We start from the raw sequence: 18994 nt of genomic DNA, 5'->3' as shown, positions 1-18994 counted from the left end.
TTGTTTTTCTTGGCCGGTCCACAATGGATGATAGTGCACGATTGAGATGCTGATTTCAGCAAAGAACACGATGAACGGCCCTCTAACTGCATGTTTATCCCCAGCATGACTAGGTGTCTAGGCTTTGGCTTGAGACATGGAACAAAACTCTTAACATTACACAACTTTATGTTTTCGAATGACCAAGTGTACAATCTAGCTGCTAACACGCAGTCACGCATGTCCAAGCAACAGAGTGTGAGAGTGCAGGAGAGAGGAGAAGATTGGAGTAAAGTGAAGGATGAAGAATGGCATCTGACTGTTATGTATAGAGACCTGCAAAATACGTGGATTCATTTCGTGATTTGCTACAATTCAAATAATTATACCTTAGCGCTGCTTCTACCCCTGGTTCACTATTAATCTAGATTAATTATGGCCAATTAGAGACCCTCGCTCAAAGAAGTGTCGAATCACAGACACTCGGTCGAGACGACTCACAAGTCATGAGCCAATGAACAGGTGGGATTTGCCCGAGTGTGTAGAGTGTAGTAGAGTCATTGAACCCACGAATTTTGCAGGTCTCTAGTTATGTAAGATTTTTGCAAAAATTGCCTACTTGAGGTATTGTTTCAAGACGACCATGTTTTGTGTTCATTTCGATGCACTTGTCAATCATGGAGGTTTTAGTCTATGGAGTGGGTGTCTGTTCCGAACTTGAAGTCAACTGGTTAGCAACTGGATAGCAAAACAATTCTTAGCTGTATAAAGGCTAATATGCTATAATATTCTCTATAGGAAGAATCGTAAAGCTTCCATCATGAAGTGAATATTGATAAACAAAATAGTACCAACACATCAGCAGGAAATAAGCGTTGAACTTCATTGTAATCAAAACATTGTTTTGCTATGCAGATAGGAAAGGGGGTGGGGGATGTTTTCATTTTTACTTCAAGCATTTTATTCATAAAATTGTTGCTTCGCTGCAAGTAAGTGTTCTCAAAATTTATTTTTAAGTTGCACAATTCCTTTAGAAATATCACTTTACGGCATTGTCCGTGTTATTCAGAAAAATCCTGTTAGTACACAGTGTATTTTCCTTGGGTAATATGTAACAAAAATATTTTATCTTATCAACACATTTACAATTACTAATATAACTTTTGAGTATATTCAGCAACCACTATAAATTTAATAGATTTTTAATTCATTACTTTCATGCAAACATCTAAAATCATCATATTTTTTGTTATACTTCTTTAAGCACATTATGAAAAAATGATTAGAGTGTGATTTTATGATGTGCGTGCAGCATGCAAAAAAAGTTGACAGGATGTAAAAAAAAATACATATCAATAAAAAAAATTATGTTACATGTCTCAAACATAAGTGTTTTCAGCAATGACATAAAAATACCTACTGTCTAGTTACTGAACAATGTACAGGTACTCAGTGTCTGTTGCATGTATTTGTACAAATGAGAATTCAGTGTTTGCTTATAATGCTAACATACTTCAATGGAAATTCTTGTTTTAAAATTTTTGAAAAAACCAAGGAATTTGGAATTACAGGCTAATATTTTACTAATAATACAGGAAGGGGATAAAATAAAACTATTGTAATAAAAATGAAACAGTTAGGGGTACACTAAAACCAAAAAAACAGGGATCCATTGTACATATTTTCTTCTTTGTACACTTTTCTGCATTTTTTCAGCAAATCTCGCCACCAAACTAGAAGTGTAAATGAGAGGCCTCACTGTGCTTTCTTGTCGTATTCCAATACAGACTCTGTTAAGATTTGTGGTGTAGTTTCAACTGAACAACTTTGAGTACTGTGAGAAGTGCAATCACTGATGAGCAAGACTCATCCTTAAATAAAATTTAAGAAAAAAAAAAAAAGGGGGGGGGGGGGGGAGGAAGTACACAAAGTAATCTTCAAAAAAATTACTGAAAGTATTCAAAAGTTAAAGCCACTTTCCAATGAAAACTCTGTTGAAATAAATAAAAAAAAAATCTTACACATACTACATATTTTATTTTCAGTATCATAAGCTTTACATTATTTGTACCATAACTGAAGTTAGTTGTCTATACAACAATTTATGTTAAATACACTTATAACTGTTCTTATACAAATGCTTACTTACAAATTACAGTAATAACATTTTTTTTGCATCTATACACAAAAGTAACTGATAGGCGAGAAGAGTCCATTTAAATGTCCCGATGGCACTTTACCACCAACTCAAGTTGCTATCCCTGGCCGAGCGCGGCCAGTTACCGCCGTCATCATTTCACTCCCTCAATGAAACAAACATCTACTTTTTTGCTGCCAAAGTATTTAAATATATTGACGTAATGTTAAGTTTAATAAAATTAAAAAAAATGAAATTATATCCACGATACAAGTTTCAAGTACAAAATGTATTTATTATTTTGCCTTCATAATGTTATGGTTTTGAAACTTGTTAAAAACATATTGTAGGTCAATAACAATTTTTTTTTATATTGTAAAGTCATGCCAAAATTGAAATATCAAAGAGTCACGATTGGTGTTCGAAGACCAGTTTTCGATGAAAGTCAGTTAATTTATCATTCGGTGAACAAGATATTTAAATGTCTTTTTTTTTTTACTTGAAATTAATGAACAACCAACTAAATGAAAAATGAGTTGAGAACAAATCAAAAATGCTGGATATCCAGTGCCTGTATTCAGCAAGATTGAAAAAAAAAAAAAAAATATAAAATTTTGTGAACACATTGATTAGTTGCCACAGATAAATTTCCCAGAAAAAAAAAAATGATACGTGGATAAATATTCAGTGCAAATGCTTTCGCAAAACAAATAAATAATACTGATGACAAAGGATGACAAAATGAACTGAAACGTGTCTGGACATCCAGCAACAACATTCACGGGAAACCCGAGTGTCAGGGCAAACCCGGACAGCAGCTTTGCGGGAGGGGAAATACAGTTTATCTTACAAAGTGACTCAATACTTTGTACACTTTATTTAACACTGCGAGGCAATATTCTTCACTTACAGTTACATAAAATAACGTGTTTTTAAATGATTTCTTGAATAAGACTGGATGCTATCATGGTTACTAAAAAAAAAATTTATGAACAGAAGAAAAGCCTTAGATTCGGCATGGGGAGGATTTGAGGTGTTTCCCCTTGTTCCCGCTCCCTCGGATCTGCCCCTGACGCGCACACATCGCCGGACTGCCGCACGGCGATCTCGAGCGGTCGCGCGCGCTCCGCGAGGAGCGCCGGGAAGCACGACTACAGGTGCGTGGCGCGCTTCTTGCGGAACAGGCTGCTGAGCACGCCCGAGCGCTTGTCCTTGCGCGCCGCCGGGGCCTGGTGCTCGCTCTCCGAGGAGCTCTGCGCGTCGCCGCTCGCCTGGTACGCGGCGGACGCGGGGGGCGGGGAGACGTACGGGGGCAGGGACGCCGGCCGCGATCCGCCCGCGTCGGAGTTCTGCGCACACACGCAGGCACGTGACTTACATGACTTTAGACACTCATCCTCTTTCGCTTTGAAGCCTTGCATTCAGCTCATGAAAGAAAAAAAAAAAAGCAAAGTTATTTTCTATTTCGTTTACAGATCTACTTTTACTCAACTTTACATAATGTATGGTAAACAAAACGTTCAGAAATCATGGGGATTAAATTTGCAGAGTTGAGTGATAGCTCCACACAAGCTAGACAACGAGAAATGTTTATCAAACAACATAATATGTACCTTAAACTCAAATATCACATCTTACAAGAAAAATATTACTTCTCACTTGTCCTAACCCGTTTAATTAATACAAAACACAACAATGAAACGGAATGTGAATCAATTGTGAAGCTGTCTGAAGAATATTAACTGTGTTAATCTTGAGATCAACAATTTGTCACCATTTAAATCGTAGATAACTTAATTTAGTACACCTTGACATTTAAAAAAAAAATGTTATGATGTAAGTAGGGGCAACGCCAGAGTTCTGGATGTTTGAAAAAGGGGACAGCGGGGTAATGGTCAGTGATGATAATCATAGCAACAGCCTGTTGCTCTGTATATAACACGTGGCAAGGAGCTCGCGCTGTTCTCGGAGTCTGCTGGTGATGCCACAGTTGGTTCGTCCGGTTGAAGGTAGGTGTTCATGTTATCAGGAGCGCTGGTGTTATTTTTAATAAAAATCTACTAATTTCAGTGGCACCAGCTTGAATCAAGAGACATAAGCATCTTGGATTTGGCAGGCAGAGACCTTAGCCACAAGCTAACGGATCAGTTGTACAATAAAGAAATAAACAATGAGTATCTGTTTTCAAAGTATGTCTGTGGAGCAACCACCTGTTGCTATGTTTATCATTCCCTGATCATTACCCCACACTCCCCTCGCTAAATTCCCAGATCGTGGGTATCACCCATATAAATGAAACAGTACACAGTTATAATGCCGAACTGTCTATCAGCCAGGAAAATCAGCAATATTGATAACAAATGATTAACATGGAAACAGATGTAAAATAGACAATTGGTCTCGCACTTGTGTTTTATCAGTGATACAAATTACACTTTAACATGTAAATATTATGTAAATAATGCATTACCTGTCGAGCTAATGAAACTGTGTTCCCATAAACTGAAAAAAAAAAAAAAAAAAAAAATGAAAAAATAATTATTGAACAGCCATATTGGTGTACTTTAAAATACAAAACAATAGTAATAAAAATAAAATAAAATTGTAACTGAGGCAGTACATTGAACAAGCAAACATAACCAAATCGAGAAATAAAATATTTACATCTTCCAACAACATTAACACCAAATAGTAAAACACATACCCTGAACTACTGATGCTACTTAGCAAAAAAAGTGAATAAAAGTAAGTTAAAAAGTACTGTCAATGCTAAAAATGTAAAAATTACAGGTATTTTTTGGAAGTTTTTTAATTTTTGCTTGAAACACATTGAATTTCACACACGTCATTACCTAACATAGATCTGCACACACAATTATTATCACTTCAAAATTAGTTAATTGAACCATCATTTGATCAGAAGGTGATTAAGTGTTTTCGAAAAAAAAAAAAAAAACTTATGCTTTGTAAAGTTCTATTTGATAACAGACCACAAAATAAATACTTAATTAAGAAATATGTCAACAATTTCGTAAACAAGATTAGATATTGTGATCAATTTGGCAACATCGGCAACAAAGACTCAGGATTAGTTCTGTGCGTGCAATGAAACATGACAGCCAACACTCCAACTCCTCCACATGCAGCTAACCAGAACATGCATCACACATGCTGTACCCCAGATACAAGTCTGCACAAAGCAACATGCACAGGAAATTCAGTTCGAAAGAGGCCAGGTTATACATATTAACACCATTGATCCTCTTTTCCAAAACAAAACTGGTGCGCACCACGAAAAATGTTTTGTACTGTATTTGCAGGTAGTTCCCAGCATGTGAAACGAAGTTAGCTTTCAGTAATAAAAAAAGGACATTTGGTCTTGGGCAGGTATGAGATCGAAGTATTTTTGGGTGGCATATTATAAAGAAATGATGAGTCTCAAATCATTCTAATCTTCTTCACAGATTTTTTTTTCTTATAAACCACTACATTCAGAATAGTGCTACAGCAGCATACATACCACCGAGTGCATGGACTCCATGCAACAAAAAAAAAAAAAAAAAACATACTAAATAAGCCGGGAGGGATATCAAAATAATCCACTCCAGACAGCACCTAACATTTGAAGAAGTTTAATTTTTTCTTTTAAAAAAAGGTGAAATTCTAAAAATTTTTTAGCGCTACTGTACTTTTCAAGATGCCAGAAATGTGTTAAAATAGCCTTTTAACTGGGAGGTGTTCCATACCCTCAAAATCTCCCTGGTCATCCGCCCCTCCTAAAATTCTAGACTGGGTCTGCCACCGATTTAACGACAGGTCATTCAAGACGGGTAGCTTTAAGCTCTTCAAACCTGCATTCAGATCTCATGTTGCATGCTGGAAAAAACAGCAAATAATATTTTTGTGGCAATTCTGCAATACCTTTTTATAGTTTGAAAGTTTTCAAATTCCTGCTTACCTGAAGTTTATCATTCATCTATAGTTCTAAGGTGGCCCGCAAAATCAATTATAGCCAAACTACACAAGTATTGAGAATGTACATGTATTATGAGTACAGAATACCTGGAAAATGTCCTCAGTTACAAAACATCTGATATCATCTTATTTCTCTTCACAAGTCTGTTCCTCGTATTGAACCTAAAAGTACATGTTTTATAACTCTTGCTGAAGATATATGTAGTTTGTAAATATTATTCTGGGCTCTAGTTAATGTATGTAGATAGTGCCCTGGATACCGCCCCAAGCACACAGAATAATTACGACATGCAGTGGGTATATGTGGTTGATTCACAGCTAGTAAAACATTTCTCAATTGAGCCACTGAAATAAAAATCTTAACACTTAAATGCAGTAATACAAGGTAAAAACTGTCTCAATTACGCCTAGTCTAGTCAGCAGCAAATAAGGAGAACAATAGTTTTGAATTTCTCAGTTTTTTAAATATTGTACAGGTATTAACATGCCTACAAACTCAACTTTTTTTTAATGGTACTATCATCACAGAATGTATATAAACCCAGTTAAACATTCAAGTTTATAATATTGTACCATTTGAAGAGGTACCTTTACTTTACTTAAAGAAGGAATTCACTCTGATTCAATTACATACTTCAATAGTAATGATGGATGTTAATGGATGATAATTGATTGATGGATAATAAAGACTACGACAATAACACAACACATAAATGGTAGAAATTTTCAGGTTCACTAGGGGGTTTCACTATCATAAAGTTATTTATCTGAAAATTTCACTGTATTAGGTGGTTGACAGGTGGAAAAAAGTACAGTAAAAGGTTAACAAAGATCGCAAGCTTTTGTGTTCATTGTCTGAAGTTGCTTGGCTTTTGGGTTGTAGCCGTGCCATAGGCGAATATATTACCGATATTTTGATCAACGTTGCAGTCACCATCATCAGGGAGCAGTTACTTACTGAGGTTATTGCAAGTTTCTCCTGCCTTTTGATACTCTCGCCTGAGAGGGAAGTGTTTCCCGATTGGCTGAAACTGTGGGTCAATCAGAGCCTTCCTTTCATTCTTCTGTTTGGCCTGTTGGTTTGGCCAATCGTAGTTGGGCTTCTGTGATTGGCTCGGGGGGGGGGGGGGGGGGGGGGGGGGGGGGGAAGGGTTTGGCAAAAAAACACCCGCGAACATAAATAGAGAAAATGGATACAAATTAAGCAGAATACGGGAACCGTTCTTCAGAAATCTTCAAAACTTAGGTCTGCAGCCTGCCTCTACTTGACCAAACCAAAAGGCCAACCAGAAAAAAAAAAAAGAAAAAAAAAAAGGAACGCTCCGATCGGCCCACAGCTGCGGTCGAAAACATAACAGACAAAAAAACTCAGAACAAGCTAAAAATTCCAGCAGCTCAGTAATGCAACCTGGAAGTCGGAAAAAAGGAATTACGAACGCGATCGTCTCGATTGGTGCCAGGTTGGAGAACGTGCCGAACCACGGAGTGACGGATTAAAGACCTTCCAGTAATTCGGATCCCGGCACACGAGGAGGGGAAGACACACAATCAGATCACGGTAGGCTTTTTGAGAAATGTTTGACCAGCTGCGAACCGGCCACACCGCATGCTCTTGAGGACGGGAAGGGGGGAGAAGGGCGAGAGAGACACCTGCGTTGCCTTGACCCTGGGGCGGCTGGTGGTGGTGGTGATGGTCCAGCGTCCAGGCGGCCCGAGCGTCCGTGAACGCCTGGCTGGGAGGCGCCGAGGAGGGCAAGGGGGGAGGCAGCTCTAAGGACGACACAACACTGTGAGCAGCGACACTAGCACACAAACACTGCCAACCCGCGTCGAAGCTTCGCCCACAAACTACAAGGTTACTAGCCAACAACACAAACAATACATATGAACGACACACAAATGAAAGCGGTTCTAACGTCGCTGAAAAAACAACTCATAATTAAGGAGGATTAGGCCCCACAATCTTGGATTTTTTTCATCTCTTCGCTATAATTATAATTTTGAACTATTTATCCCAATGTTTTCGAAGCATAGATGAAATCTCTGAGACATCCTACACCTTTTTGTAACCACATATTTACTGACAAGACTATAGTCTGTTAAGTGCTGTGAGGAAATAACTTATTATTTCACGCGGGGTAGTACAACTGTCATGATAATCACACCAGTTCACAAGGGTCGACTTCAACACGTAGTTAAATCCAAGTCCTAAGCCATATGAAGGCAAAAAAAATTAATACAGAATTGCAAGCTGTACCAAAATATTTTGTACCTGCAAGATGGAAAGACCTACTAATGCCTCTTAACCATTAATAGCTGAACCATTGAGCCGAAGAGGTTTTACAACATTCACAAGCTAGTTTTCTTTTCTTACCTTCGTCACAAAAACATTAATAAATATTTTACTTATCAAATAAAATAATAAAGTTTTACAATAAATCATGATAAAAAAAAAACGAATGTGTCAAGTAAAAATAAAGTAATGGCTAGTTGGATAATAGAAAGGAGCAGTGCAAAATAAGTTCAAACATCAGAAACAATGTAATTCCTTAAATCTATATTGGTCTTTCGAATGTAAATAATTTTGGAAAATAATATTTACAATTTACAACAGAACAGACATTAAAAGAGACAGCACAAAAAAAAAAAAGATCAAACACAACAAAATCAACAAATATCACTCAAATTTGTGACCACATTTGGGCCATTCATCCGAAGAAAAGACAGTATGGACACACTCACAGAGATTAAAACAAAACAGCCAATTGATAGTGATTTTGAACATTTCCACGCTTATTTACCACACTCACAGAGCTTAAAACAAAAAACAGCCAATTAATAGTGATTTTGAACATTTCCACGCTTATTTACCACACTCACAGAGCTTAAAACAAAAAACAGCCAATTAATAGTGATTTTGAACATCTCCGCGCTTATTTACAGCTTCAGAATGAGTCCCGACACGGCCGAGGGCGCGTGTCGGCAGCACACGGACGACACACACCTTGTGCGGGGCCACCCTCCAAGTGACTCCTCCGCCAGGTGTCAGGCATCGGGCCACCGTTCTGCGCGGACCTGGGAGGCTGGTAGGACTGCGGCCGAGACGATATTACGTGTTCCATCTCTGTACCAGGGGGAGCGGAAAAAAAAAAACATTTACGAGTTTGAAGCCACAGACAGTCAAGCTCTAACAGTTAAAAAAAATTTTTTTTTTAGTAAGATCGGTCTTTTTATGTATGTTTTTTTTTAAGGTATTTGCCTGTTGATACTTTTAAATTTTTATGCATCTGCAATAAATAAATACAGACTAAAATATTTTAATTCTCTTAAAATTTAAAGTATTTTTTTTGAACAAAGAATAATAAACTCTAACATGATTATTTAACACGTGATTGATTGCCTTCAAATTAACATCCAGTATAACAAATCTCTTAAAATTTTAAAGTTTGCTTGAATCTCTTAGAGAGGGACCTTTGCAAATCACATTTCTCAGGAGTAAAAAAAAAAATGTTAACAAAATGTACTGAGAACAGGCCAAAAGTTTAAATAAAACCATTGCACTGCTAGCATTACAGACATGGTTAAATTGTTTATTTTATTTACAATAACAGTAATGCCACGAAATTATGAATGTTGACTTGAATGAGAACACTTTGTTACAATAATTGAATTATTAACATTATCATTTAATGTTTTAAGTTCAAGGACTAATTTCCAGACAAAATTTTTTTATCCAAAGTGCATGGTTAAAAAACATATTTTTTTATTATTATTTGCAAGCATTTCTTAGCGAATAACTTTTAAACAACAAACGCTAGCTAATTTTTTATTTTATTGTTCTGAATGCATCTGTTTTAGACCAATATGTTACAAATTATTTTATTGTAAAAATGTAGTATATAAAATTTACCACTATTTTGGTAAAGTAACTATCACAAAACAGCTTTTATAAAAATAAAACTATATAAAGTTTTGTCTCTACTAATCAAGCTAAAACACATCAACACCACCTGATGTTTACTCAAATATCAACAGTCTGGCACCACCAACCAGCAAAAATAAAGGATTATTCCACGGGAGAAACTGCACCTATCGTATCTAATACCTTGGTGAACAAGTGCTCAAAGCCACGTTACCACAGAGACTGTACTGCAAGCGGTGGCCTCGTTCGCGATGACGGAACAAGTCCTCATGCCGTCCGAAGCCAGAGTGTCGCCGGCGGTGGTCGGGGGAGAAAAGGGTGGGTCCGGGCTATTTCCGAAAGAAGGGCGACGCTCGGGCTTTTTGGCGGCCGAAGAACAACAACGGCGCTCACGGGCGGGAGTGGGGTGGGTGGTATGGTGGGGTGGGGTGGGGGGGGGGGGGGGGGGGAATAATAAATGGCGCCTACACTGCCGGCACAAAGTTTAGACGCGCGTACTCTTGCTGCCCTCACTTCCCCTCGTGAAATTTTGCGGCAGGGTGCAAAACCAGCGGCGAGAGACCATCCCGGAAGTTGCCTGGAGGTATTACAGTAATGTAATGTAATAAAGGAGGTTGGCGGGACCAGCTCGCGGACAGACCTGCGGGCTTGGGGCGGAGCGTGACGACCTCGGTGGAGGGGGAGCGGGCGGGCACGGGGGGCGGCGCCCCGCGGGGAGGGACGGGCGGCCGCTCCCCCGACCGCTCCAGCTGCTGCAGGAGGCGCGTCTGCGGCGTGAGGTCGGCCGGCCGCCGCGCCTCGGGGCTGGAGCCGCGGCTGGAGGCGGAGCTGGCGTCCCCGTCGTGGGCCTCGCTGCCGAGCGTGGGCAGGCGGCCCTGCATGGACGGGCTCTGGACAAGGCACCCGCACGCATCAGCAAACCTCGCCTCTAGGGATGTGCGAATCCTTGATTTTCAGTTCGGTTCGAATCCCTGGCAATATTTGAGATATGAATCCGATCCCGAATACTAAGCACAGAATAATTAAAAAAAAAATGATTAATTTAAAAATAACGTGTGTTCTCTTTTTTATAACTGTAACTACTGGCAATTATTTATTACACTGAGATTGAAATGTGTATAATTTTGTAATCTTAGTTAATAATAAACACTTTAAAGTATGAAAACCAAAACGTATTCGATTCTCCAACTCAATCGTAATAAACTGCACGCCACAGGGAAATCTCAGTTTTATAAACGTTTCGGCAAACGAAACCATTTTTTCTCCAATAAATAGCCAAGACGTTTTTTTTTCTTGTAGGTATGTAATTGTTTTTAGTTTATAGTTTGCTGTATGACGAAATTCGTAATTATAGTTTAAGCTCTCGAAATCTCGAAATTCTTTTGATCTCACTGTGTTAATTATTTAATTTACATATCTTTCTTTGATACATCATATTATAAATACTTACGTTATAGTAGCCTAATTTTGTTTTTCACTGCTAGTATTTTTGAGCCGTATTAAATTAATTTATAACTTTCGTGAATATTCATAATACTGTTCCAATCCATGTACGTACGATTCCGGGTTCGGGCAATTGTGGATTCGAACCATACCCGAAAATATCATGTACTCGCACATCCCTACTAGCCTCCTCTCCGAGCAAAACAAACAACGTCCTTTTAACACAATTTTTGGACATACAGTTTTGCACTGTTTGTCATGGAAAAAATTCAACAATGCAAATTAAGTAATTAAGATGAAAACATAAACCCACAAAATCAGCTGTGTCGTCAAACAGATAAACCCAACGATGTACCTAGACAAGTATTATGGGCAGCATGATGACGACAACACCGACGAACACAGAATGTTTCCTATGTGACAAAACAGTCGTGACGTTTCGGGAAACTGGCATCTGTTCCTGTCATCAGGCAGAAACAGCTGACGTCCTGTCGATATCGGTGACTTTATAAGCACGACAAGGGATGAAGATACGAGGTCAGAGAATTGATGGTGGAGCGGCTGAATATGGGAAATGAAAGATCCCTGAAGAACTGAAGACACAGGAAACACCCTCCACATTGTGAAAAATCCGTATTTGACTCCTTCTGGAATCTGAAACCGGATCGTCTTGACGGGAGACAAGTGATATCTGATCCCTTGACTACTGTGCTCTGCACACCCCCTTTTGACTGAAACATTCTCCCTGATACATGAAAAAGTCAAATACTCTTACCAGCAATCTTTGATAAAATTGACAGCAAATTAGGAACTAGTATTACATGGTCTCAATAATTAAAAAGAAAAAGGTAGTTTTTAAAAAAAGTGATGACCAAATTACATTATTTTAATTATTACATCAAAAATAGATTTCATTGGAAAATTAAATGAACTTAAATTATAACCTATGGATTAATGAAACATATAATCAGATAATAAAACTGCATGCTGAGTTTCAAAATATTCTAGAGATATCAGCCATGCAAACCTCTTAAAACAAAAGGCAAAGATTTTTAAGCATGTAATTATTTCTTAATGATATTTCACACACCCATAAATAAATACTTAAAAACTCATTTTTTAATATTTCCTGATTTTTACTCAGATGTCTTTTGAATTATTATTTCCCCAGGTGTTTTAAAAAGTGTAAAAAGGGTTTTATCTGCATAATAGTAGTTTAAATAAAAAAAAAACATGATTTATTATCAATAAAAACAGTAAAGCAATATTGAAAATGGACAAACTTGAACCTGTTTTCGCTCACCTTATGTGAATCATCGTAGCTCATGAGTTGCAAATTAGGTGGCAACTTCGCATGGAACATGATTTTGTTGACCCAATCTTCCATTTGTCGCTCTGTTTCCGCGAGGAACAGAAACTCGGATCCATCAGTGCAGCATAACCTGTTGAAGAGAGAACGACTGTCACAAACTGTGTGCGGTGAACTTCCCCATTGCTGACCTGGTACAGTCATTTAAAAAAAGAATCCTGCATACATTGACTACAAAATAAGTTGTTTTTTTTCCGTTTCCAAATGATAATGCTACAATTTAAGGAAAATAAATTAGGCAAAAAACACTAAAATTGTTCATCTGCATAATTTTAAAGACCACTTACACAGAGCGACAAACAATAATACACAGGGCTCCTGTGATATGTGAACAAGCGAATGCAGCTGCGTGAGAATGTAGTCCATCTCGTCAATCTGCCTTGGTATGCGCACAAGTGTTTAGGAAGAGAGGGGCTGACGGCGTAGAGATAAAAGATGTACGCAGCATGCAGCACGTTTGGATTTAATTAGAAAAATATTTGATAACTGCAAAAAAAAAATTTGATATTGAATTGAATGCAGGATTCACTGGAGCCTAAAAAACCACTACGAGTGAACTCGCATGTTTTTCCCATCTCCATCCACGAGGCGACTATTCTGAAGCTACGATGTTAACCTGAAAACATGCTTCCTCTTGGTGTAGTCCTCTGCCTTCTCGCAGCGTGCCTTGAACACGATGATCGGGGAAGTGGCCGCCTTGCTGGCCAGGAAGTCATCGTGGTCCTTGAAGAAGCACAGCAGCTGGCCGCACAGCACTGGAGAACATCGTTTCAACTGTACCACCCTTCACTGGGGACACGATTACACAGCGAGTTGCGATAAAAACCACAATAACACCAAAAAAGTGTATCAATACACAGTATATAACAATCTAGATTACAGCCTTCCTCGTGCAATCCAGTAATAATCATTTGCTACAAATTTTTTGTAATATTTCAGGTTAGGTTTTCAAATGATGTAAAGTTTTTTTCTTTTTAGAAGATTTTGTGAACGAAATTTCACTGGGTTTATTGTTTTTATTTTTAAAATTCATAAGTTTATATTTTGAAGTATTTTTTTTTGTGGTCTTCTTTGTGTGGGAAGGCATGCTGACGTCTTTCTCCTTCGTTTTTCCCCACGACCGAGGCTTTGTTTCACACGCTAGGCGTGTGAAGTCACGGTCACGGGTGTGTGAGAAAGAGACAAAAAATTGCTGCGTTGTGGGAACAGAAGTAAGAATTTCGTTGAAGCTTCCGTTACCATGCGCCGTGATTGGCCGAGAACTACGTCAGCAAGCCCAGGACACTGCCCGCACATAGGGGAGGAAGGCTGTAAGCTCAGTCATTGTCTGATCACCGGACCGGACGGTTGTCGTTCGGGCACTGGGCCGAGCAGGCCGTGGTCGGGAGATGGCTTTGGGTTGTATCTTTGTTTGAATGTACATTTAATTTTTATTTATTCGGTTGTACGGATTATAGTGTGATTTTCAAAAGAATTAAAAAAAAAAAAAAAAAAAAATCGAACATTGAGTAAGAATTTCTTCGTGACCTGCCACATAACCCGCATGTTCCTCTCATCACCTAATTTTGAGCTAGCCGGAATGTGGTGAGCGGTAACAAGTATAACATCGAAATTCAAGTTAATACACCTCGAAGCACTGAAATGCAATAAAATTATTAAACTAATCAGCATTTTCAATCAAATCTTAACTCTAATGACGAATGATGATCTTTTAAATATTATACTTTTCCTTCAATATATGTATTATTTTTCCAATTTTGCCCTCGAACGTAATACTAATGATGTGATGGTGTTTGAGGCCCCGACGAGAAGTGGCCGGCTCACCTGTGTAGTAGGTCTTCCAGGAGCGGACGGGCGCCTTCTTCCCGCCGCTCTGCAGCTCATGCTTGCGGTCCAGCATGCCCTCGATCTCCACCGGCGGCAGCTGGTTCAGCTGGTCCATGCGCTGCAGCTTCCGGAAGCTCTGCGTCCGCCGCCGCGTCGTGAAGCTCGGCGTGCGCTTCGGCTTCTTCATCTCCACCTTCATGCTCTCCGCGCGCTTTATGTCTGCCGGGGGCGGGGGAGACGACTTACAAGGCGAAACTTCCTCACAGCCAGCCGTGTAAATGACATCGTCAGAGCACGAAAGCGTAATGCCCAGGGGGCGAACCATCACGAGCGGGGCGTTCCGTGGAGGAAAAAGGGGGAGGGGACTAAACAGAGAACGCTCCACGGCATGTTCACGTTACAGATTAATTGCATTTGTGCACATCTGAATACTTTCACATACTTGCACACTTAACATATTTGCTCACATTCATTCTCGTTCACTTGCACACTTGCATCTTGCTCACTTGCATACTATTTGCACTAACATACTTATTTGCTCACTTGCATACATATTTGAATACTTGCTCACTCGCATACATGCAGATTTACATACTTGCTCACTTGCATACTTGCACACAAAATTATACCTACTTATACCTCTATCTGTGAAGTTTCACTTCTACTGCATGTGGTGGTTACAAGCGTGTTTTTTATTTGTATTTTATTTTACATGGGCTTAACATCTCGTCGAAAGAGCGAGGTCATTAGACACAAATACACCCAAAATCAGAGTTCAAGGAAACTGAGGCAGAATCTGATCATGGCCTGTAGTTCAGTAGTCCCACCATTTCTTTGGAGTAGTTTGGTGGTAAATCATGAAAAACTGCTACCAGAATGACCGAACCAGGATTCAAACCCGGGTCCTCTGAAATACAAATCCAGTCAGTGTCTTTTACTACGCCCCCATCTGTCTATGCCTGAAAAGGGAAAAGGGGGGGGAAGGGGAATGAGGAAACCATTTAGCACTTAGGGAATTTTCACTTAAAAATTCTACAAAAAATTCACAGAACACACTTACTACTTTAATTCCAAAAAATTCTCCAAATGGCCCACAATCAAGGATCACAAACATGAAGCTTTGAAACTTTTTAGGGTATTAATATTTATGCTGACATCAAACCACTATAAAAAAAATTAAAAAAGACATGTTAAAACTGACTAAAAACTTCTTCCATTTAATCACCTGTTAGTTGGACTAAGATAATTTTTGTTTATTAAAAGAAACATGAATACTGATTGATGGAACTCACCCCGCCTCATCTGGTCTCCAAAGAGCTGCGAAATGCTGCCAGACTTCTGCAGTGGGCCTGGTTCAGGTGTTTCCAGTGCTGGGACTCTGGAAAGTTACAAATGCACCATCTCACATTTAAGATTAACTTTGATGATTTATTATAAAGTCTAAATAAAATAACACTCCGAGGATACTTTATAGTTACATTCTTACTCTTCACGAAATTGAGAAGGGAGTAAAAAGAGGGAACTTTATGATGACTTAATAATATGTGTGACCACAGAAAAATGGTGTAAAAGAAATGAAAGTGTGAAATCCCGAAAATAAATGTAAAAAAATCTGTTTTACAGTAGTAATTCTATTCTCTACCCAGGAGCATACGCAGAATTTTAATTTTGTGGACGTTTGGGGGGGGGGGGGGGGGGGGGGAGGAGAATGTTCCCGCTGTTTTAGTTTTAATTTCTTTCCTTTTTATGGTGGGAATGATAAGATTTTTTAATATTTCTAGGATGGGATGTATCACTCGCAACCCCCCCCCCCCCCCCCCCTTTTCCGTTCTTAATATGTCACTTTCTCTACCACAATTAATTATTTATTTAAAAGATACACGCAACATAAAATGCTAGTACCTGAATTTGGAGAGTTTTGAAACACTAACATGGAGGACGTAAGTGTGCACACTACAATACTACTACAACTTGTACCAACCTGGCAGTGCTGGAGTCTGGAATGTCAGCTCCATTGATCTCGTCCCGAGGGCTGCGCACTTCCTGTTGCCTGCGACGCTCGTCTTCCCTCCTTCGTTCCTGCGACACACCCCCGCGATCCCACAACTTCATGTCACTGAATGCAAGCCTCAACATGTACAGTAGAACCTTGAATTCTAGACAGTACAAGAGAAAAGAATGGAGGGGTAAAAAAAAAAAAAAAACCCCTCATTATGATACTAAATAAAACGTCAGAGATGCTTACGTTTTTATTGTATAAAGGAACATGACATCAGGATCATGGGATGAACGTGAATACGTGATATGAAACAGTTACCCTGTGTTGAAAGTTGAACATGAAATCTTCAGTTCTTGGGTAAGAGATGTGCATGATAAAGCATCTCAAAATGTCCACTTTGTTATGGTGAGATTTTCCGTAGATAATTATTTTTCAGACTTGGTGTATAATCGCATGTCAACATTTATTTAATTTCAGTTTTTTTTTACCGGAATTAATTCTGTTAAACAAACACAATGACTTTTAAACAATTTTGTCTGTTGCAATGTTTGGAAATTCAGTGGTGCCACTGCCAACTGCATTTCCAAAACATTTCTATTTTATTAAAATGAGCATCGGCGAACATGTAATATTTACAGGAATTTGTTACGTTGGTTTATAAACTAACATTTTTTAACAAGAGTCCAGGTATCTACTGTTTATTTATTTAAAAACTTCATTTACAACTAATTTCATGCATAATATATTAAAGTTTAAAGGGATGAAATATCAAAACAGAAAGATGCCAAATTGATGCATCATTTATGTGCTTGAATCACCAAAGTTTTGGTTTATGGTTGTATGATTGGTCGAAGCTCTTTTTAATTTTCAATTAGTCTTCACCAGAAAATTTGCTATTCATTTTATTTGTAGCTTCGGTTGTGAAGAAAAATTTTGCGTCTTTTGTGAAGCTTTGCATATGATGCAAATATTTAAAACATTGGAAGCCTATGATTCGCTCATAAAAGTATTAAGTTTTTTGTTGAATACGTTTTACTTGAATAAAGTCGGTTACGTAAAAAAAAAATCACCCAGTTTGCATTTATGAATGCTCAGTATTGATATTTAGCATGGTTATTTTATAATTTTTATTGAACAAATTTATACATAGGGTCTAAATGGTCAATCACTTAATTGGTTCAAACATTACAAAACACTAAATAATTATTATTTTTTACTTCAATCCTGTATTTTATAAAAAAAAAGTGTAACACAGCTTCACCGAGGACAATATTTCGCACTTCGATTCATGTCGCGAACTTTTTAAATATTGGATTTTGAATTTTGCTTCGCATCAAAAAACTAGTATTTGCATAGGCCTACAGATTACTGAACATTAAGTAATTTAGTTTTAAAAGGAATGAAAAAATGTGAAATGTAACCCGCTAGAAAAAACTGCACTGAAATGAAAACTAAAAAACGCCAACAGCGCGAGGTCAAAGAGCCAGAATCCAGTCGGAAAAAATAAATATCTGAATGCAATCTGCTCGTCTTGTGCCAGGTTACCGAAAATGTCCCGAACCACAGAACTCTTAAAAAAAGTACCGTCCACTGAGATCTACGACGACGGGGCGGAGCTCGGGAGCGGAACGACGGAAGTTGTGTGAAAGACGTGCTGAAAGACACCATATCTGTCACGTCTCACTTTCAGGAGGGGCGTTCTATTCTTCAAAATGTAGCTCAGATAAATATAAACTCAAAACTTTAACCAGCCATGGAGCTTTAAGTAACAGGAAACTGTTTTTAGTAGGCTCATTCTTATACAAGAATTGAAAATCAGGATACTGAGAAAAATAAGATAACTCTAAAAACAATAGAACACATAACATTTATCAAGAAAATAAATAATTAGTGATGACAAAAGATGTGGCACCTTCCACGTCCTCTACAATCCTTAAATACCCATAAAGAAATAACTTACTAACTAACATTCTGATTATGATTCCATTATTAGAACTAACAACATTAACATTATTTATTATTATCATTTCTCCCAGGCCACCAAACGTCATTAGTTCTTCCGCAACTTCATTATAAAAAATTTATCAAGAACATTTCACTACCACGAAAAGGACTTTAAAAAATTTATTTAGTTCAAGTCTGTAACGTCATCATAAAACACGAAAAGACAAGGATCGCGATACAAACAAAATGACAGAGTGTGGCGACTCACGTCGGTGATGCGCTGCACCTCCCGCCTCTTCCTGGCCTCCAGCCTCTCTCGCTCCAGCCGCTCCTTCTCGGCCTGCCGGGCCGCCTGCTCCTCCTGCTGCTGCCTCTGGAACGTCTCCTCCAGCTGCAACA

At 38.5% G+C, this 18994-nt stretch overlaps 1 protein-coding gene across 5 annotated transcripts in view; it reads right to left on the bottom strand.

Moving 5' to 3' along the window:
* Positions 1-1999: 1999 nt before the first annotated feature.
* The window catches only part of LOC134537539 (spectrin beta chain), a 276676-nt gene continuing 259681 nt past the window's right edge, over positions 2000-18994 (bottom strand). For 4 of the 5 annotated variants that reach the window (XM_063378092.1, XM_063378088.1, XM_063378089.1 and 1 more), the window contains 11 exons: positions 18864-18986; positions 16634-16731; positions 15945-16030; positions 14650-14871; positions 13442-13580; positions 12760-12898; positions 10654-10903; positions 9096-9215; positions 7742-7861; positions 4587-4618; positions 2000-3465 (listed from right to left, as the gene is read on the bottom strand). In XM_063378092.1, the coding sequence (XP_063234162.1) occupies positions 3268-3465; positions 4587-4618; positions 7742-7861; positions 9096-9215; positions 10654-10903; positions 12760-12898; positions 13442-13580; positions 14650-14871; positions 15945-16030; positions 16634-16731; positions 18864-18986 (1527 nt within the window). In that variant the 3' untranslated portion in view covers positions 2000-3267. The remainder of the gene's footprint in view (positions 3466-4586; positions 4619-7741; positions 7862-9095; positions 9216-10653; positions 10904-12759; positions 12899-13441; positions 13581-14649; positions 14872-15944; positions 16031-16633; positions 16732-18863; positions 18987-18994) is intronic. The other variant, XM_063378090.1, reaches the window with a different exon arrangement.

The sequence above is a fragment of the Bacillus rossius genome, chromosome 12, assembly GCF_032445375.1.
Source record: "Bacillus rossius redtenbacheri isolate Brsri chromosome 12, Brsri_v3, whole genome shotgun sequence".
Lineage (NCBI taxonomy): Eukaryota > Metazoa > Arthropoda > Insecta > Phasmatodea > Bacillidae > Bacillus > Bacillus rossius.
This window is presented reverse-complemented; position numbering and strand designations above follow the sequence as displayed.